Source organism: Portunus trituberculatus, chromosome 27 (assembly GCF_017591435.1).
Source record: "Portunus trituberculatus isolate SZX2019 chromosome 27, ASM1759143v1, whole genome shotgun sequence".
In the NCBI taxonomy this organism is placed as follows: Eukaryota; Metazoa; Arthropoda; class Malacostraca; order Decapoda; family Portunidae; genus Portunus; species Portunus trituberculatus.
Genome location: NC_059281.1, coordinates 4,206,841 through 4,229,267, shown reverse-complemented (window position 1 = coordinate 4,229,267; position 22,427 = coordinate 4,206,841). Strand labels below are relative to the sequence as shown.

Here is a 22,427-nt window from a genome sequence, read left to right as displayed (position 1 = left end):
TGTGTGTGTGTGTGTGTGTGAGTGTGTGTGTGGTCAAAGCCAACCACACACATTCATTCACTTCCAGAAACTACAAAGCCCTGTGTTTTTACAACACTCTATTCACTAAGCAGACTGCAATGTTTGCAATAATTCTCAAAAGGCATCATATCTGGCAAATTTTGATATAGAATTCATATGCAAGAAAATACAAGACAAGCAAATAAAAAACTGCACAAGTAAAAACAAGAAATAACAACAATTGAATATCATAACACAGGGCATAAAGGCAGGATACTTATCTACACAAACATGCAATTTATATGGTCCTTGTATCTCTAACACCTTTTCTTATCACCTGTAGCAAAGCATAAAACAAAGTTATATAGGCACCACAAAATACAATGCATATGTATACATACACCCAGAAAGTGCTGGAATCTAAAATAAAAGGCAGTGTAAGCAAGTAAATCTCTAAGTGCTTCAGACACAAATGGGGAAAAGCACAAACTGAAATACAAACATGTCTGACAAGTATAAGAACAGAAAGTAAGTGTGCACCATTGCATGACATCATCACTAAGGGGTTCAGAGATAGCACCTCCTGTGTAATACTAATGGCACAGGAAGCAGAAAACTCTATGTATTTGCAAGATTTTTTCTTTTCTTTTTTCAGCTATGCTCAAAATGCATACATTTCTCAAGGCAGGTGTAACCACCATGAGTGACACTGTTCTCACTGCTTTCAGGTACAATCTAATTCCTATGGAAATCACTGCAGTGCCTTAGCTGCTCAATAGTTATCATGGGATTTCAACTCGGAAGACCACAGGATCTGTATTCTTTCATTAACTCCTGGTTCCACCATACAACCTAACATGCTACCTCCTTACACTTTTATATATGCTCATGTCACTGATACATGCGCTTATAATATATCATATAAAATTTGCTTTGGAGTGTGGCCATACATCTGGCTGATGACACAAGCCATTATCAATACAGCTGGTAACTCTCTTCTCTACAGCTGAAACTCATCAAGACTTCTATTCATACTTCTTGCCCTTTGCATATCCAGTACTAATGACAGTTTGCTCATTCAACAGATGACAAAAAAATATATCTATACGTATATCTAACGCGATCCAGAAATCAAATAAATTTTTCACTATCATTGAAAATACTGAAAGGTACAGCATTGTGTTTTTCTTCATCAAGTGACACTACAGGTACACACATTTCTCCTTTGAAGAATTATCTGGGTGCAGTATCCAGTCTCCAATTAACCATAAGATTCCAAAAATACACTTGCATATTGAAACCCTTAAGCTCCAAACCGTCCCAATAAACTGTCCAAAATGTAATCCTATAGTGGCAACTTTTCATCAGGAGTGTTAGTTTCCCTGTCTCTTGAACAGCAGGACTGTTGTCACAACACACTGGCCATCACCTGTGCTAGGGTGGGTGCAGGCTTACATAATGAATTTCCCAAGATAAAGCACGACATATCTAAATGAAGCAGGTCACATCTAGGTGATAACGTACGTCTAACATGCATACGCAATACATGCACTACAACCTACAGATTTATGCACATTAAGTGGCCAATGAAAACACTACATGATAAATAAGAAATAAATATACAAATGCAGTGATATGATAGATAACTATTCAAATACATTTTCATCAATCATACAAGACCTCTGAGGCACTTCCAAATTAGGACAGACTTCCTTACACCTAGCAAGTTCTCAGAGCCTGCCACATGTAAGCAATTCACACAGCCACGTTCTGGGACAGTGTCATGAAATAAAAGCAGAGGTGTAGGCAGCGGACCAGCAAGCCACCAATCAATACCAATGGAAGCACTACTGCAGGAGGGGTCAAGGGCAGTGCTGTCTCCCTCCTTGCTCTATGTTGCCAGCCACACTAACACACACAAACCCAATGATATGCTTTTTGTTTCTTGCAATATGCAGTTATTCTATCACTTGTTACTTATTGCACCTTTGCTATCAGAACATCTTAATAAGCACCCAGAATTCTAGCTGTGTTTATACATTTAATTAAATGCTTAAATACTGAATTGAATTTAACACTAACGACATATTTGGTTAGAGATGGCATGTTTACTATGGGAAATTTCCATACAGTTGTTTGTGTGGTGACAAACTCCAGTGTTTTCAGTAAATTTGAGATGAGATAAGAGACACATTGAAAGTTCATCAGCCTGATTTTAAATTATATTTAAACAGTAAAACTTCAGCAAGACATTTAAAATGACAGACATTCTCACCAGCTCAGAGAGAGTGATAGTGCACAGATGGCAAGCTATGCATTACTTCAACAAAGTGAATGAACTCAACATCTTGCAAGCCACAAGCACACAAGGTCTTTCATTTTTTTTATTCTCTTTGAAATGCCCTGAACAGGAAACTTTTGAGGGTGTTCACAGTTCTCTTTGGTGATGCGCACTACAAAAATATAAGGTATGAGTATCACATCAAGCAAGTAGCCACACAAGAGTTGTTTGGTCCTCCAAGATAGGCTTTGTATCTTCCACAAATCAAAATCAATAAATAGATACATAAATAATAAATAAATAAATATTGTCATTAGTCAGGTCGAAGAAATCACAAATCAGATAAAGAGGATTCTGAGGCCAAATTATTTATAGAACTGGCAGGCAAGGCATGACTTTTGCATGTTTTAAATAGTAGCCATTAAAATATACTTTAGACAGTTGAATCATATCACTCATTATAATCAGAAATCTATGCACAATAGACTGAAAGGGCCGAATACTTCACCTGTGAGTCTGTTCCACACCAGCCAAGCTATTTCAATAGAAAATGTCTTAAAAAAATTTACTGTACTACCTAGATTCTAGAAGTACCAAAAAATAACAGACATTGTGGAATGTAAAATTTTCAGGTTTGGCTTTGGTGGGAGAGGTGCTCAAGGGCAGACCTAATACTAGGGGAGAGCTGTACTCTAAAAATACCATGTTCACCTGAAGCATATATTATTATGCTTAGAAAATCAAATACAAGACTATTTATATTTTGCATATGTTTTAAATATGAAAATCATACAACATCTAACCTAACCAGTTTCCCATTCATGAAGATTCCTGCTGTGAATCAATTTGAGAGTTTTCCAGCTTACGTCAAAAAGAGACTTGAGCATTTCTTGCTGTCTGGCATCACAGTTACTGCACAAAAAAACCTGAATCCTAAAAACAATATCAGACTCACCTCTCCTAGAACAAGAGACCAGTCAATATTTACCAAATTCCCTTTAGTCCTTCACCACTACATGATTTTTTGTGCTGTCTTCCATATCACCCAGTTTTGGAAAAATAACTTGTACATCCAAGAGAAAGATCACATTTTTAACAATGGTTACAGCCATGGTTCTCACCTTGCTAGTAATGGCACAAACAATGTCCAGCTTGAGACACCTGGTCACCATGTCAGAGGTGATAGTCCATTGTCTTGATGAACTCAATCGCAGCACAGAACTGCGTCCACCAATACTGGTCCTCCCCTTTGAGCCGTTTCTCATAGAACAAGTTCACATACTGCATTGTGGAGAGCAGCGCTGGAGGGTTAGCCTGAGGAAGCATGGACATTGTTAGCCCTTGAATGATCAACTAAAAATAAATATGGACACAATTAGCTCAGATGAAGAAATAACCATCCTCTTTCCTGCATATACAGGGGATCCTCGTGATTCAACCATTCACAGTTCGAATTATCGCCAATTGGAACTCAGTTAATTAATACCCAATCTTCAAGGTTCGATCGACTGACTCGCCAATTCGACATTCATATCTCGCACGCCACCCACCTGGTCAATTCCGCCGCCACCCTAAATTTGCCGCAAACCCGCCAGGAGGAAGTGTAAACCGATGCTACCCCGTGTCGTCGCTAAGGCGGCGTCACACTACCACTTTTCCATCAACTTTTTCTGTCAACTTTCTGAAGACTGTCAACTTTTGTCGACGCCGGTCGTCACACACAAGCTCGCTTCTGCCTTTGTCGCATTTGTCAACTGTAAACAAACATGGCGGCCCCTTCACCCACAGCAAGCCGTTGCTATTTTTGGCTTTTAATGCTCCCTATGAGAAACTCTTCAGACAGCTTTGTCCACTCATAAACAAAAGAGCTGCTCATCTTGGCCAGTTGTTCCTTGGAAGTTCTGCCTTGGAGCATTGCAGTCCTAGGCAAATGTAAACAAACAACTGAACTACTTTTCACTGTTAGGCTAGGACAAAAAATATATAAACAAATATATTTACATTTACTTATCAAGATTCTATTGATTTGAGATTATAGCATCATTCCAATTAACAAGAAAATTAATCTTATTATAAGTGTTAATTAGAAACCATAGATCTTAATTTGACTAAAAATTGACGCTAGAGGAAAACGTGTGTTTCGTCTGAATCAAGACGATGGAAAGCCACCTCCAGCCCCAGCCCTAAGAAGCACAATTTCCTGCCTTTCAAAGATAAGCTTGAGCTTACAAGAAAGTGTGAAGCAGGTATAGCTCACAGTGTCGTTGCAGTGCAAATGGGTGTCCCTGGATCAACTGTATCAACAATTTGGAAGAACAGGGACAAGTACCACGAGAACGCTGCAAGTGTTTTTATTTCCAAAAATGTACTGTACAGCACCCTAATGTGTTTAATAAAACAAGTTAGATATAAATGAAGCCTTTAATAGTATTGATTTAGTACAGATTAGTGTTTTTAGAGGTTATAGTGATGTTTTGAGGGGGTCTAAGCTGGAGGTTGGTCCATATCCCGCCTAATTCTTAAATATCTTATGGGAAAAATTGCTTCATGATTCGAATAAGCGCTGATTCGACTAATGAAAAACCGCCCTAACCCCGTCAAATTGCGAGGATCCCCTGTAATGAAAACACAAACATTACACATTACATTAAACCAGCAATAAGAAGAGTACTGAGGGAATCTTACCTTGATAAGGACATAGACAATCACCGGCATGAAGTCATCAGCAGCGGGCACCGACTGTTCATGGGCAAGAGACAGCAGGTTCATGATGGTCTGTGAGGCTCTCACCACACACTGCAGCTTGTCCCCAGGGGTCTTGTATGCACTGATGCTCACAATCTCTGCCTGTGCACTGGGCCATGGACACTCATACTGGTACAGCTGGCAAGGTGTATAGAGAACAATGTATTATGTTGCTGGTAATATTACTGATACTCACTACCAGTACTGAAACATGAACAATGAGTCAGGGATGGCAATGGCTGCCAGGGAACACTGCATGCCTCAACACACCTTGGGTATCCTCAGGTCCTTGTGAGTTGGAGTGATGACAGCTGCCAGTTTCTTCATGTGTTCATGCAATACTCTGTGGAAAATTTATGATTTTTTATTTCTTTAATGAAAGTGCATATAAAATAACAATGCAAAGAGTAATTATTCACAAGGTAACAGAAACATTGCATCAAGAAAGATAACGACTCACTGATCTCTGGATACGTCCCCATCACCATTGGGATAGAGAGCATGAATGTAGATGTGGGACATAACAACGCTCCAACACTAACTGGGCAGCATCTAGCTGCTCTCTCGTGCTGCCTGAAATGAGGGTGTGGGAAAGACCTGTGATGAAATTTTGCAGTGTGTGCTTCAATTTTATGAAAAGGATGGAAATTATCTCATTTAATGCTTTGTAATAAATGTGACATGACAAAGAAAGTCTCTCCTTAAAAAAACAATACAGAGGAGAACAGATAACAGAATATTAGGAAAAAACTAAGATAACTTTGAATAATCAACATGAAATGTGAGAGAGAATTACTGGGTAAATGTTTCCAATACAAATAAATACAAATCATAGGATTCCAGACAGAGACACTTACTGATCCACATGGGGTCACGCTCCAGCTCTGAGTACAGCTGAGTGAGGAAGTTCTCCACCAGTTGTACCTTCTCGTCAGGCACAGTAAGAAGAGTGAAGTCGTGTGTGAAGCGGCCGAGGCACTGATCCCGCCGCTCCAGGAACATTCGCACACACACGCCCACAATGGAGGACATCACCACCACAGAGTCAGCCTTGATCCTCGACAGCAGCCTGGCAGGTGTTACATATCAAATTCTTTACAACAAAGATCTCCACTCCCCATTAACACTGGAAGATATTTCATGGATAAGAACAATGCAAACAAACAAGGCAAAGTGATGAACATAGAATGAAAGGATATTTTTTTTCATTTCAATTTTATATGAGAATAGATACAACTACAATAACTGGGTTATGAAGAGAGAAATAGTGAAAATGGCTAAATTAAATGTGTTAAATGCTTTAATGTAGGCAATAGAATGCTTATAGATGATACTAGGACAAAAGCCAACACTAATACAGTAAAACCTCAGCTCACGACCATAATTCGTTCCTAAATCCTGTTCGTCACCCGATTTGTTCGTCCCCTGAATCAATTTTTCCCATAAGAATGTATTGAAATACCATTAATCTGTTCCAGACCCCCAAAAAAATCATACTTTTGTCCATAAAACCCATTCAAAATAGACCTTTAATGTATGCATGACATGAACGAAATAATTATAAAAAGCCTAAATTGTTTTACTTACCTAAATGCTATCAAAATGATAATAAAATTAATAAAAAAGAAAAGGTTATTTACTTGAGAGACTTGACATTGATGGCATGATGGAATGGAGGAGAGGAGGATGGAGAGGAAGACAGACAAGATCCGAGAAGACAGTCATGAGAGAGGACTTTGGATGTGCGCAGCGTACCAGAGCTACACAACAGCTGTGTAGCGTCACAAGTCAGTGCAGCTATGCCCAGGAAAAACAGGAGAAAATCGTGGTGACACGGAGATTATGTTATGTAATATTTTTTGTATGTTCCTGTTTCTATTTTCTTTTGTGCTTATGTTTTGTTTTGTTGTGTGATAGCCGGGTTGGCTATCACACAAACTGCTTGCCTGCCGGCAAGCCATTTAACCGCATTCGTCCCCCGAAATATCATTCGTCCCCTGGGTCAATATATTAACAAATTTTTTGGTCGTCTCCCGAATTGTTCGTCCTTAGAGATGTTCGTCAAGCGAGGTTTTACTGTACTGCATCTCAACAAGTGTTCTGCAAGGCACTCACTTCTCCAGGTGTGCTATGGTGGTGAGAAGACCCTGTCGGCTGCGCACCAGATAGGCCACATAGGGTGACCGGGTACGATAGTCATCTATTAGGCTTCTCACCAGCTGTTCTCTGCCCTGGGGTGCCATAATGGGAAAAAGGAGTCAGCCTTAGCTGTAGGGATATTTCTAGCAAAGCAAAAAATAATCACGGAGTAATATGAGAGAGAGAGAGAGAGAGAGAGAGAGAGAGAGAGAGAGAGAGAGAGAGAGAGAGAGAGAGAGAGAGAGAGAGAGAGAGAGAGAGAGAGAGAGAGAGAGAGAGAGCTACACACCTTTGCATCAAACAGCTGGACGCATCGGAGGGTTTCGTGTAGTTGGGCCACCAGGGAGCGGTCATGAAGGTTTGTAGCCTCAGCCAGCTGGCACCGCAGCCAGGTGAGCACATCACTGTCAATGCTGTTGCTGGTGACAGGACATGAAAGGGGATGAAGAGGAAAAAGGAGATACCACAGTACATGAAGAATCTTCTTGTCACCATCAACTAACTCACATATGCTTACATTCATCTCTTTGAAGCAAGAACAACCTCCAACTATTCTGTTAAATATACTAGTAAATGCCATCACCTCATTTTATCCAGATCTGTTGACCACCATCCATCTTCCTCACATTCACAATATCCTAGTAATGTATATCAGAGTAGAAATTTGAAAATAGGAATCATGGACTACATAAAAAAAATAAAAAATAAATAAATAAAAAAAAAATAAAAAAAACACTGCAACTTACTCCGCACTACCCGGCATTCCAAACTCAGGCACATGGGGAGAAATAGAGAAATCTGCAATGCTCAGCACAAGCCGCAGCTTTCTCTTGGCATCCATGAAGGCATAACTGGCTTCTATGTTTGCTGGATCAATGTACAGCCTCTCATCTTCCTCCGTCTTGGGAATCTCACTAGCTGGACTGTGGGTGGCCAGGACAAGATAGTGACAAGTTAGTCCTTTCATCTCATTTTCAGAATCTCATAATATTTGCCATGAAATAATTTCCACTGAAAAAATTGCTGAAAATACACACAAACATACACATACACACACATAAAAACATGCTTTAGAATGTGAGTGTCAATGAATAAAAAACAAACCACTAACAGGTTATGCTGGTTGGCCATCATGTTGCCATCAGTCTCTGAAACATCTACACTGGGCTTCTTGTTCCGGTACTTGGCCAGGATGTCATCACTGGTCTCCTCAATGATGGGAGGACGACTCTCTTCTGACATTGTTCGGCGGATGTTGGCATCTGGTCCTGCTAGGCCAGCCCGAATGTAACTGGACTCATCACCAGACCGAGTGCCCGGCTTGCGGCGTGTCTTGAAACCAGGAAGCTTGAAGTTCTTGAAAAATCCACGCTTGTGTTTGGCATCCGCATCAAGCAGATCACGGTCACCACGCTCAGCAGTCTTGTCAAAGCTGATGCTCTTTGGAATGGCTCCTGTGGATGCCATACTGCCTCCTGGGACACTAGGCTCAGGCACCTCCCCAGATTCAGGAGCAGGACTGGCACTAACGCCTGGTGTGGACCTTAGCTTCCCTGAACCTCCAACCACATCCGAGCCAGAGCTGCTGGACGACGCCAGGCTGGTAGTGCTGAGGTGCAGGCTGCTGTCCTCACCAGAGCCACGGTCACTGGAGGCTGCCAGCTTGTGGTGCACTGCCATGTGGCTACCCTCAGCAGATCCACTGTTGCCCCCCAGATCCATTAGAGGAGCACAAGGTCCCGTTCTCCCTCCCTCCCCAATGAAGCTGTTCAATAGTAAATGCTGATCGCCAGACACAATACCATTGTTGGGCAATGTGGACAAGTTGAGACTAAGGCGACCCAAAGACTGCGTGGCAGAAGCAACCTCCTGGTCAGCCTGAGATGTACCCTCGCCCTCCCTGCTGTCCATGAGATTTCTCTCCCCTTCCCCTGCTGGGTGGATGGGCTGGAACTCCACTCTTGGAGGTGTGGCTGGGCGGCCAGTCCGGTTTAGTATTGGAATGGGCTTCAGGATACCACTGGGCATGACACCACTTGTTTCAGCAAGCTGGGATGGCGGCAGAACGGGTACAGGCTTGAGTATTCCTCCACTACCACTGCCACTGCCACCCCCAACAGCTCCATCCACAGGAGAGCGGGAGCCCTGAGCCCGGGGAGTGATGTTGTCCTCCTGTGGAAGAGGCTCTGGACGTAAGAGATCTCCTCCCCCAAGCTCCACCTCCATTTCTGACCGTCCTGTGTCATCTGAGCGTGCCACACTCTGAGCGTCATCAGTGTCAAACTCAGTCATCCTTTCTGAGTCTGAGGCAAGGACATCAGTGCTCCAGGCTTCGGAGGCAGTCTCAAAGGTCTCGCCTGCAGCATCACCACCGAGGTACTCTCCTTGCATCTGATCCAACTCTGCCAGATGCCGATTCAAGAGTTGCTCATGAAACTGGTCCCCACGATCGGCCCTGTCAGCTGCCTCAATAGTCTCTGAGTCACTGGCCAGCACATCAGTGCTCCAGGTGTCTGACACAAGGGAGATTGTTTCATCTCCACCAATCATAGGCTTGATTTCAAATCGACCAAATTTTTCTTCAATATCAGCCCCAGCTGACTTTGGAACAGTGACAGGAACATTGGGTGGGGGAGGCTGGTTCTCTTCCCCACCCCTGAGTCCTGCCTCTTCCCCCTCTGTCACCTGGGAGGAAGGTGTGTCCCGCCCGGACACATTGGGAGTGCCACGGCCAGAGACATTGGCTGACACCATGTCTGAGAGGTTATCTTGCTGGTCTTCCTGAGGATCACCAAGTACAAAAATAATGAGAAGGAGAGGACAAGAGAAAGAAAGAAATTCACAAGAATGAGGCAAAATCTTCAATATTTACAGACCAAAGAATTTGCTGCCCTGCAACATATGCAAAATATGACAGAACTATCATATACAAGCTATCAAATTGAATGCATTACATAATGGCCAAAGAGAATACTGAATTTAGAATCCCACCCTTATGAAATTTTGTGTTTGTATAGTTAAGTTACACCAAAAATTCATTAACACTAAATGCCAGTTTAAAATGTTTACAAGTGGTTTATAAAAAAAAAAAATTTCTTTCTTTTTTTATGGCCTATAGCACCTGTAGGTGTACTTGAAGAGTAAGGGAAGCACTGTCTAGCTTCCACCAATTAGCGGCGCAGTCAGTTTTATTAATAGTGGTACCCATATTAGGGTCCATATCACCTACCCAAGCGCATCTTTGGTGTAAGGCAATTACACCTCCACCTAGAACCTGGGTATCATGGTGACATGCAGGTAACTTTAAACCACTCAACAAATGACAAAGTTTCAAGGCATCACGTGGTGGGATTCGAACCTACGCATGGTCGTCTGCCCGATCCCACACTCATTACCTTATCCACTATGCCACCGCCTCCCTAATAACATAAGCAAAACCCACCTGCTCAACATCATCCAAGCTGGAGGCAACACTGTGGTTGCTGGCTGCCTCACTGATTGCCTCCAAGTTGTCTGAAGTATTACCAATGGATCCCTCATCATGGGAGAGAGAAAACCTCGTCCGCTTCTCAGTGGTGGCCTCTCCCCCTCCTCCGTCCCCCTCATCCTCCACATTCATTCTCACCCGGGAGGTTGTCTTGGATGCCTGAGGAGTGACAGTAATCTTGAGCACAGAACATTACAATGGAGAACCTAAAGAATCACACAACTCAATAAGTAAATAATGCTGTAAACATAATATCATCTAGATGAATATCAAATGTGTTTTGATCAATACAAGAAAGAACTAATGGATCAAGTAGTGAAATTTCTTCAACAGGAAGCAAGATTAAGAGCATTACCAATCTTTGAGCATAAAAAATCAAAGGACAAACACATCAACATTTATCCTGTATCCATAACATACTACTCAGATTTTATTGACACAACACAACAAGGAACTAAAATCACCTGAACTGTGGACAAGACTTTTTCCTCTGCCATAAGACCGGGGCATTCTGGTGGACTGAAGGTGTTCAAGGAGATGACCAGCACTGTGTCATAATCCAAGGCTGGCTGTACAGGCTCTGCCTCCTCCAGACTCCCCTGAGCCGGTAGTTGGGTGGAGCTTCCCCCAGTGGAGTCCTGCAGTGATCCTAGGGAATCTGAGTCTCCACTCCCTTCACTGTGACTCTTGCTGGCCTTGATCCTGCATGGGAAGGAACAACATCTTATAAAATGTCCTATTAAATTTCTAAATATACAGGTAACAATACTGCCTGTATTGCCAACAATGCACTGCAATACTTTCCAACATATAGTATTAGGCAAGAAATCCTTACTAATCAGATCGTAAGCGGTGAATCACTTATCATAAATACATAACATTCCCTAACACCATAATAACTATTAGATTTATAGAATCAGTTTGCACTGTAAATTTCCAATGTTTTCTCATTTATTTAAATATCTTTTTTTCTTTAAGCTTTAAGCTTAATGGTTATGCAATTACATATATATATATATATATATATATATATATATATATATATATATATATATATATATATATATATATATCTGGGCAAATAAAAATATTAGTTTAACAAAGAAGCTGCACACTAAGGAACATAACACACCTGTTGTTCTTGACCCGTCCCAGCAGGTTTTTCTTGGTTGTGTTTGGGGTGGAGATGGCTGAGCTGGTGGAGGGGACTGGAGACAGGTGGGAGGACTTGAGGCGGCCAATCACTGACTCCAAATCCTTACGCATCATGTCATCATCAAGCAATTCAGTCAATACCTGAGGTTCAGAAAATATATGTAATACTAATAGGAACTGAGTCACAGGTGTAAGGTCCAGTCTCTCTTACCAAAAACATGCAGCCACTTTCTACATGCACACGCTGCAATTTCAATCAACAATGTCAATAAATGCAGCACAAACGAGGGCCATCCAGCACCACACATCTACTTACAGTGTTCAGGAAGGCGACGAAGGAATGCAGTCGAGCCTCAGGAATGAGGCAAGAGGAGCGAATGAGTGTGCTGAGAGGACTGTTGAGACATGAAGCTGGTGGTGGCATTTCTGTACCTCCACCCTCCAGGATGCCATCCACCACACTGGACATAACCTGTAGAAAAAGCCAATTTATGTGAAGCAAGAAAAGTAACAATAATTACAGCAATATCAAATGAAAATGAACTAGTACTATACTTTATATATGAATGAATGATCAAATAGCCAACTTCAGTTACAATATACAGGTTTATTAAAGATATGTTAAGTGAATAAATGTCATAAGCAAACAGATTCTCACAGATACACAAATCAGGACTTGTCTCACCTCCTTGTCAAAGTGGGAGTAAAGGTCAGACTGCCTCGGGTCATGAGTCTCCCATCGGCTCATTGCCAAGACTTGCAAAATTTGAGCAATCTAGAAATAAAACTTAAATTAATGAAAAATTCATTTGCTTTGCTTAGTGGTTTACAAACGTTTCCAAAACATAAGTGCATTTGAACTTTCTTAGATATTCTGATAGAACAATCATAGCAAGTCTTACCTGCATCAGATTAAAACTGGAAATGTGTGATATGGGAGCATCACAGATCCCATAAGGTTCTGGGGTAACCAGCGCCGGGCAGAGGAAGAAGGCAAACACCAAGTCAACACAGATGGCATTGACCTCCCTGGTGTCTGTTCTCTTGGCTGTGAGGAGGACGTCGTACAGGATCCGAACTAGCCAAGACAGTTGAGGTGGGAAGCAGTTCATTGCTTCCTTGATACTTTCTATGAACCTGCAGGGAAACCACCATCACTTCAATGTGACAAATACCTAAATCACCAATTATTTACCTATCCATCTAAATCTGAAACAGTCCCAGGAACCCTACAAATGAGAGAGAGAGAGAGAGAGAGAGAGAGAGAGAGAGAGAGAGAGAGAGAGAGAGAGAGAGAGAGAGAGAGAGAGAGAGAGAGAGAGAGAGAGAGAGAGAGAGCTACAACAGAAATATTTCTGTTTATACCTGTCTTTGCATGCTCTAATCCTCTCACTTCTCTTTCTTACAAACTCTTTCAGTCTTTAAACTGATATGTTCCATCATGATGTTACAAACACAGCTTCTCTGCCTTCACATGTGCACTCAGACTTTGATTACCTCTCAGTGATTTTGACAAGCTTGGTAATGGTCCATGTTCGGTACTTGGCCAAAGCAGCATTGTACTCCGGAGTGCTCTCCTTTCCAAACCTGCGGGTGCGTTCCTCTGGAAGGAAGCGAACTGCAGCTTTGGAGGGGTCTATGTCAAGGAAGAGTTCATCCTCCATCAGGAGTTGCATGATAGGGTTGGTGGAGGGCGGCTGTCAGGAAAACCTGCAACACAAAAGCACAAGTGTAACAAAGAAAGGAATTAAGTACTGTTAAATCTTCAGGTATGAGAAATAGATGAGCACAGAATCAAATCAATAGCTATGAAAACTGTTTAGTGATGTGTAAGGTTCTTCCATTTGCACCAACGGGTAACCAAGGGGTACAGCACCTTGGCCTGAGGCAGAGAGTCCACATAGGCTCGGTAGATCTGACTGAAGGCACAGGAGCCGTGACGCAGGAGGCGCCGCGGGGTCTCTGAGGTGGCCAGCTGCAGCTCCATTAGGTGCCTGAAAAACCAAACCAAAGCCCACAATTATACTCTATATAATAAATACCTCTGAAAAAATGCCATTCAGTCTTTCTCTTGTAGTTACTGAAATAAATTTCAAATACCTAACACTTAAATTGAATCACTGTATATTTCTTAAAGATCTAAGGAAAGCTATGTCAAACACTTATCATGAGAAGCTACTCTTAGCACAGCATTATAGCTCAGTGCATGACAAGTAACCACTCACTTTAGCAGGTTAAGAGTGTACGTCTCATCATCGGGCAAGAGACAGTTAGCATAGATGGAGGCAAACACTGTCCTTGCTGCCATCTGCATTGCTTCCTGACTCTGTTTCTCCCCGAGCACCAAGCATCTTGCCAGGAGTCGAGGGTTTTCACGGAGACCTGACAATAAGTCCCCATAAAGGGCCTCCTAAAAAAGTGATGAACACAACATCATGTATTAGCAAAAAGAAAGTTATGCAAAAAAAAAGTTCAATGACCATATCTTAAAGCTCTAACACATGCATGTCAGTAAATATAAGTAGTATTACTTAAACCTCTTACTCACATTGAATCCCAGAACTTTATATCCATCAACAAACTTGAGTTGGTTGAGCAGGTTAGCTCGCTGACAGCAAGCAGGTGGGGAGGAGTGTGGCTGCAGCACCAAGTCATGGTAGTTTCTCTGTTGCTCCCCACGCACCCAAGATGCATGGTAGGCCCGCTCAATGGTCTTTCTCACCTGTTGGGAGTAAGAAAATAAGGGAATAATTATTTACATCTTACTCACTGACATAAACAGGTTAATTTCTTTACCCAAAGTGCAGCATCACTCTCTCTTGGAAACATGATACCTTAAGAGAAGAGTACTGGATAGACCAGCACTTACTTTTTCATTGAGTAGCTGTATCTGATGTTTTTCTGCTTCCAAGAAGAGTTTCTCCTGCTTCAAGTGGTGAGCCAACTCCCCAATGTCAGACTGAAGACTTCCCATGCTGCTACACCTCTGAGGGAGACAAGAAAAGCATTTACCTTTAAGTACAAATCTGAACTATTTTGAAAGCTAGAAGTAGGACTGACCAGGATTATTGCCTTCCTATTCTTTCAACTTTTCCATTGTTATTATTACTTGAGAGAGGGAAATGGAATACATGTCCTTCTAGTGCTAATTTTAACTTTGAGATTCTTCCATTTTACTTCCCAACCATAGGTTGCGTACAAACTTTATCCTCTTATAACAAGGAAAATAACCATGATCATTCTTAATCTTGGCTACTTAGTAATGTAAATATCAGATCAGCATGTGGGTTGTGTTCATATCCCATTAGAGGGACTGATCTTATGAATGATACACCCATCAACTCAAATGCAGTAAACAGATAATCTAACTGATGGCATTCCCTAATGAAGCAGCACAATATTCACATATAGTGATGTAAAACACATCTGTGCTGGTTTGATTTAGTGTGTCCAAAGTAGTTCCTTTAAAAATATAATAGGTTGGATCAGGACAGGGCATAGTTCCTGCTAGGTTAGATCAAGGGGACCACAGTCCCATCATTAGGTTAGTTTTGGTTAGAGAGCCCATATCTTAATCACATTTGCAAACCTGGCTCAAAATTTTAAAAAATATATTACTTTCACAAAAGACTTTTCTAGAAGATAAAATTTCACTCAAATATCCATTTTCCACTTGAAAACATTTTTCCCACCAGATCTCCAATTTTGCTGGAGATGGGGTGGCACAACAAAAAAAAAAAAAAATATGTGAGATACTATAGGTAAGATTTATCAAATAAACTACATATGTCGACCTCATATCACCTACATGACAGTCATTCACCAACACACAAAGTGACACATCACTGCCTTTAACTTTCCACTCACAGAACAAGTGAAGATATTGGGCTTGGGGGCACAAACCCACACAACTGTAATGCAGCCTCCCTGACCCCGCCCCCTTAGTCATGCAAAGCTAACTCTACACCAATCACATACCAGTTCCTATTTCCCATTCTCACACCACTGACGTGCTCACGAGTGTCCAGGGCACTATATAAACAAGGCCATCTGGTACACAGGGTGCATACTGTACCTTTTAACCATTACTTCGTTAATCACAGAACCTCAAAACTGCAACTTGATCTCTCATAACATCCAGACACACTCCCCAACACCCAAGGGCAACACATAGGCACTCTCTCCGACACAACGCCGCAGGAACACTCGCCACTCACCTCCCACCCGCGTCATTCACTTCTTCAATATCACACCTCCATGCAGACCAACCAACACACTCAGACACACCCCTCAGCACACAGGCAACACACTCACCACCACAACGCCACAGCAACTCTCGCCCCTCACCTCCCACCTCCGTCACCAGATTTGTTTACCTCCACGAACCTCCGTCACCTCTAAATTTTTCCTGGCTTTTTAGAATCAACTTTTAGGATTCGATGCTGTATCTTCCTCCTGGATGGTACAGTGACGGTGTGGGAGTAAACGTTCAAGGTAGTGTTGTGTGCATCTTTCGCAAGAGTTTTGACGTCTATATTTCTTGAGGCAGACGACCTGTGGGGAGGGGAGGCAGGCTGGTGGTCGAGAAATGAGGGACTAGACTCGAGTGCTGCTGGGAGTCTGCCCTCCGAGAAAAGGCAGAGGACGGAATCAAGTTATCTCAAAGAGTAAGACACCCTGATAGTAGGCGTTGTAAGGACCAGCCTTCCTAATCTGAACGTCTACCTGTTCACCACCAGGTGCAAGAATTACGTGCTTTTACCTCTGAATATTGTCCCCCGTGGTCAGAAAGCCTCACGAGCCGTCCCCGTGGTGAAGAGGGAAGTGTTAATTTACTGTTGAACAGTGTTCCTGCGGTGTGTGGCAACACTACCTGCAGGCCAGAGGTGCCTACTTGTGGCTGCTGTTCCTCCCTCTATGAAGGTAGGAAACATCTGTGTAACCTCACTTATACAAGTAACAATATACAAAAAAGGTGTTATATAACGTGCTGTGTCATAGCTAGGTTTGTATATAGTGTATGACATACTTTTCCTTGTGTGCCAGTACACTAGGGTGTGTCTTGGCACATTAGGGATAAAGAGATCAGGTATTTATCTATGAAATACAACTTTCGGTATTTGCTTAGCTATACCTTCACCTCCAATTTCCATGTTGTATCACTGTTGTGCTGCATACTTATTGTACTAAGTCCTCATAAAGGTTTTAATGTATCCTTCACTTCAGTAAGAATTACTGTGTGTGTGAGGTTAGAAATCAGGATTTTTATAGTGGGGAAGGTATAGAGGTACATATAACTCCATAAAAGTTTCAACAGCAATTTATTTAGGTTCAGCCAACAAAGTGAAAGCTGTAAACTTCCATGACCTTTTTTTTGTTATTTATTTATTTATTTAGCTATTTATTTTTCTTAAGTAAACAGAGTCTTACCAGGATGAGCACCTCTGGGAAGGAGCTCCAAACATGCCAACACGCCACAGTAGAGTGAGATATTTCTAATAACAATGATGCAAGCTGATGCAAAATACTGTGGAATGTGTGTTGTAAACATTTATGAGAATTTTTTAAACAGACTGTCCCTCAGATGAATGGCAAGAAGTCTTTTAAACTGGGATAAGGTAGGAGCTAGGACAGCCTCGGAGGGCAGAGAATTCTAAAGGTTAATGACTTTAATTGAGAAAAATCTTTAGCTTAAGTTAGTGTGTATATGAGGATAGAATATTTTGAGAGAGTGGCCCCGAGTCCTGGCATCAGGCGAAGGAATAGAGAAATCAGTGTATTCAATAAGTGTTAATCCATTAAATATATTCCACGCCTTTATCGGGTCAGCTTGGAGCAGCCTACCGCACACTGAATACAGACCCAGAGCAAAAAGACGACCACTATAGCTAATTCATATTGTGGTAACTAATAATTTGCTTTCACCAACAGCACTGGACACCTTCCAACAATGAAAGGTCTCCCTCATAATGTGTGTGCCAAACCATGATGCCTTATTGGCAATATTGCAGATATACTGATGGAATTTCAGAGTAGTATCAACCAACACTCCCAAATCTATTGCTGAGTCTTCGAACTGAATTAGATGGCCATTCATGTAATACACAGGTACTTCATGGGGTGCTGTGCTGCTACAGAACCTAATAGCAAAAATTTAACTATTGTCCCCATGATTCAGCTCTGGATACAAGGAGGTCTATGTCTCTCTGCATGAAAGGCAAGTTCTGTGCACAGTAGGAAGTAGAAATGTTAGTTGGTGTATTTTTAAATCATCAGCAAAAATTTTTTACTTGCAAGAGAAGTCAGAAACAATGAAATTTATGTAAATAAGGAACAAGGTAGGACCCAGAACAGAGCCTTGGGGGACGCCACTGCTCACACTCACAAAAAGACTTTCTTTACCCCCTGCCCCCCGACTGCCACTGTCAATGTTCTGCCTTTAAGAAATTCATTAATCGAGAGAAGAAGGAAGCCACCAATTCCCAATCAAAATAACTTAATCAATAGAATGTCATGGTTAACAAGATTGAAGGCCTTTGAGAAATCACAAGATTAAGTTGACCATATGTCCTTCATCCAACCAAGATGTTATGTCATTATAAATAAGAAGCAACTAGCTAGTCTTCTACTGAATGGCCAACCCTGAAACTAAACTGATGGGCAGATAGCAATTTATTCTCTTCTAGATATGACTGGAGGGAGTTAACTATTATTCTTTCAAGGCATTTGCATAGCAATGAAGTCAACCTAATTGGCCTGTAATTAAGAGAAGAACAAACTCTTTTTTTTTTTTTTTTTGAAGATTGGAACTACCAGAGAGGTTTTCCAGAGTGATGGAAGGGCTGTGTCATGCAAAGATTTTTGAAAGAGGGAAAATATGGGAGAAGCTAGAGAGTCATCATAGTGCTTAAGCAGAAAGGGGTGAAGATTATCTGGTCCCATACTGCATGAAATATTCAAGGTCTCCAGAGTCTCTGTAACAACAGAAATGTCAGAATCAACTTCATTTAATACTTCATCATAAAGTTGATGGGCAGCAGGGGTACTTGGGGTGCCTGTTGAAAATACACATAAAAAAGCCTGAGCAAACTGTTCGACCATATCTCTGGCAGAAGAACAAACCTCAACCATAGTCTTTTTCAATGGTCCATTGGTGGGACGTCCTACCTTCTTGTTCCTTTTATATGAATGGTACAGCTTAGGTTTGGTTGTTAAATTGTCCATTAAAGAGACTAGGTCTTGTGATGCTCACCATTCTTCTCATCATTCTTGTCTCATGATTACCTTCTGCATTACCCAGTCCTAAAACACACCATAGATCATGGAAGGACAAAGTTTATCTGAACCATTTTCCTCAATTAATTAGCTAACTTTGTGACTGCAGTTAATCAGTATGATGGAAAAAGGGAAAGATGGTGGACGACTTGTCTACTGAAGCCCTGATACAGAGGTTCCAGGAGGAGTGCCGCAGCTGCACCTATCCAACAGATGCTACCAGTATCAAGAAGCGCTACAAGGATACTGCTCTCATCCTCTTCAAGGTTTGTAATCCATTCATGCTAAGCAGTCACCATTCAGAAGAAATTGTGAACTTTGTCAGATCAGTAGAATCACCAAACACATATTTTTCATTTGTATAAACTTTTTATATATTAATATGATTAGTATACCATATTGAATGTAGTATGTTCAACATTTTACAGCTCCTTGCTGTAAGATGTTGAACATAGTAATCAGTAATATATCATTATGTTTCTGTTTGGAGTACAGTGTGTGAAAGCCAATCGTTCCATTCTTTTGTGCAGGAGGACTTGGATGATGGCAGCCTCAGGAACTATCTCACATTTGGGACTCGTCGTTCATCGTCTGTCAGTCAGTATGGCAACACTCCTGTTGTCATCCGCAGGTCCCGCAGCTCCAATGGGGAGTTGACAACAGTAGTGGAGCAGGTGTCTGCCCTCCAGGGCCGCTCCACCAGAAGCAATTACACTCTGTTAGAAGCAGGAGAGAAAGACACAGATTCTGATTTTGAAAATGACTTTCAGGAAAGCAGATTTAACAGTGATGACAGTTTTGCAATTAAGGAAAATTATGAAAAAGACTCTAAACATAAAGCAGACTCAACTGAAAGTATACAAAAGGATCAAGTTCATGAAGCCAGCAATGTCGACACCCAGTCTACTGTACATCTACAGGAGAGCACTTCAACCATTAATGACCAACAAAGCCAAGAACACAATATTAAGAAGAGCTTTAGCCATAATGATCCTTCAGCACATCCCTGCAGGGATAATGTTGAAGTTGAAGCAATTCAGCTGTCTGAAGAATACAGGAAGCATGACAAGAAAAGGATATCCAAAAATAGTGAAGAAATAAAGACCGAAATGTCAGAGTTATCAGCATTTGATGAAAACAAGCAGCTAACTGCAGAGATCCATAAGGACCATATATCATCTGCAAGCTCAGGACACAGCATCAATCAGCAGGTACCAGATGACTCTTCCTTACATACCACATCAGAGGAGAAAGATGCTAGCCGAACATTCCTACTGAATACCTGTGAACCAACATCCATTATCACCAATGATAAAGTCCAGAAAAGAAGGTCCACTCCTGAAATAGACCATGCAGCAATATTAAGGGAATTTGTGCAGCAACCTTCTCGACGAAGCAAGTCCCTACCTCAGAGCAAGAATGAAGCTAACCTCAGTGCTCCTGAGACATCCATTAGGGAGGAACCAAAGAAAAACCTAAAATATGTGGAATTGAAAATTGTTGAATCTTCTGACAACATCTTTGAACAAGGAAACAGGGAAATTGATGCTCCAGACACAGAGAAGGCTCTCACCACATCAGACATCCCTCACCTCAGTGATGAAAGTGATGTTGTTTTCATTGATGCAGGATCACCCTCACTCTCTAGGGCTAAATTTTCCTGTGACTCTTGCTCAGGGTCCACTGAGGAGGTGCTACAGAGCAAAGAAAATAGTTATTTAGACAAAACTATAGATATAACAGCTGCCACTCCCCAAACCTCAGAGTCCAGTACAGTTAATTTAGACAAGAATGTAGACACACAAGATAAATCCATTGGCACTTATCAAGACCCAGGATCTGATACAGTATCTAAGAATTCAGAAACCAAGAAAGAAGAGATAACAACACGGAGAAGACACGACAGTCACAATAGCTTTAGAGACCTTCCCATTAGGAGCCCCACACCCCCAAGGAGGAAGCCGCAGAAGTCTCCCCGAACACCTAAATTAAGGGAGAAGACTAGGAACCGGAACTCCTCATTGGCCCTTACATCTGATGAAGAGGCTCAGGAGCTACTTGCTAATGGCACACGGTCAGCTTCACCCACTTCCAAGACAGGGGACCTTAGATTTTTCTCATTCTCCTTAAGGAAAGAGAAGAGCAAGAGTGCAACAAATCTTGGATCCAAAAGAAATCGGGACAGAGTGAGGCTGACCTCAGTGAAGCTTTCCTTAGAGGACCCTGGAGCAGTAAATCCAAAACTAGCATCTAGCAGGATCGAGGATAGCCATCTTGATAACTCAGGGAAAAGAGTTGGTGTCCGTAGCATGATGATAGATGGGACCATCAAACGAAACTTCATTGTAATCCATCCATCTGATGACTCTGATACCATTGGCCTGGCTCCCATGACGCCTCAGGCTGATCAGAAAGAGATCACGCCTGTCAGCACCCCAGAGGCACTCTCCACAGTCAAGACTCGTATCACAGCTCCCAACCCAGAGAAGCTCGAGGTGATGAAACGAATATCCTCCCAGACAAAGTTGAAGGAAGAGCTCTCAGATATTCCTGAAAATTTGAAAGATGAATCAAGGGGAAGTTTTCGAGGATCCTTTAGTGTTTCTCATATTTCTAGAAGTTTAAGAATAAAACAAAACAAGAAGAATTTAGAACATCTACCATTGAAAACTTCACATAGTTTGTCCAGTGAGCCAGTGTGCCCTAGTCCCTCCAGCTCCCAGATACTATATAAGTCTCCCTCATCACTGTCAAGGGTAGACTGTGACTCACCTGTTTCAGCTCAAAAAGTTCACCATACCGGGGACTCCAGGACTGTGTCAAAATTCTGTGTTGTTATGTGATGATTAAATTAGTATATTTTAGAGTTGCTGGTGTCATGCACTCATCAGTAGACTTAGACAGAAGCTATCTTTGACTGGCAGCTACACTACTGTGAAAGTGAAGAAGCAAGAATAGATGCCACATTTCATTGTATTCACTTTTTTATTTTTTTTCTATTTTCTGTATTAATTTTTTTTGTACAGAACCAAGGCTATACTGTTAATTCCAAATGTGATTTGGCTGTGAGTGCATGTGTATTCTATTAACGCCTAGAAGAATAAAAAGCCCTGTAACAGAAATGAAGATGCACATTTGTGGAACACATCACCTTTGGGCTATTATTGAAGAAGGAAAATTGTCTTTAAGACTGTACTGTTGATTAATTGATTTTGTTGTAGATTTAATGCACTAGTGTGCCAAGGTTAAAGGTTTACAATGATTCTTTATGCAGAGCTGAAAGACATAAGAGCTCCATATAATGACATGTGCACAGTATTTTCTCTCATAATAGACTTACTGGAG

At 41.6% G+C, this 22,427-nt stretch overlaps 2 protein-coding genes across 2 annotated transcripts; one reads left to right on the top strand and one right to left on the bottom strand.

Moving 5' to 3' along the window:
- Positions 1-654: 654 nt before the first annotated feature.
- On the bottom strand, positions 655-16,196 carry LOC123509681 (GTPase-activating protein and VPS9 domain-containing protein 1-like). Its single transcript, XM_045264158.1, is given in 23 exon segments — positions 655-3,595; positions 4,967-5,164; positions 5,297-5,369; positions 5,487-5,552; positions 5,554-5,599; positions 5,884-6,095; positions 7,142-7,257; positions 7,455-7,584; positions 7,912-8,088; positions 8,277-9,946; positions 10,608-10,811; positions 11,117-11,354; positions 11,785-11,948; positions 12,124-12,279; positions 12,493-12,582; positions 12,710-12,944; positions 13,305-13,492; positions 13,494-13,517; positions 13,684-13,801; positions 14,033-14,217; positions 14,356-14,529; positions 14,677-14,793; positions 16,122-16,196. Coding segments are annotated over 22 exon segments (4,710 nt in total). The 5' UTR covers positions 14,782-14,793; positions 16,122-16,196; the 3' UTR covers positions 655-3,454.
- Positions 16,197-16,223: 27 nt separating this feature from the next.
- Positions 16,224-22,204, top strand: LOC123509682. Its single transcript, XM_045264159.1, has 3 exons — positions 16,224-16,730; positions 19,192-19,348; positions 19,613-22,204. The coding sequence occupies exons 2-3, from the start codon at positions 19,220-19,222 to the stop codon at positions 21,923-21,925; spliced, it is 2,442 nt and encodes an 813-aa protein (XP_045120094.1). The 5' UTR covers positions 16,224-16,730; positions 19,192-19,219; the 3' UTR covers positions 21,926-22,204.
- Positions 22,205-22,427: the final 223 nt, after the last annotated feature.

Excerpts from the sequence above, each read along its gene's own strand:
- LOC123509682 (XM_045264159.1), top strand. The coding sequence starts at position 19,220 with ATGGTGGACGACTTGTCTACTGAAGCCCTGATACAGAGGTTCCAGGAG. Across the intron at positions 19,349-19,612 it reads CTGCTCTCATCCTCTTCAAG|GAGGACTTGGATGATGGCAG; the intron begins GTTTGTAATCCA and ends TCTTTTGTGCAG.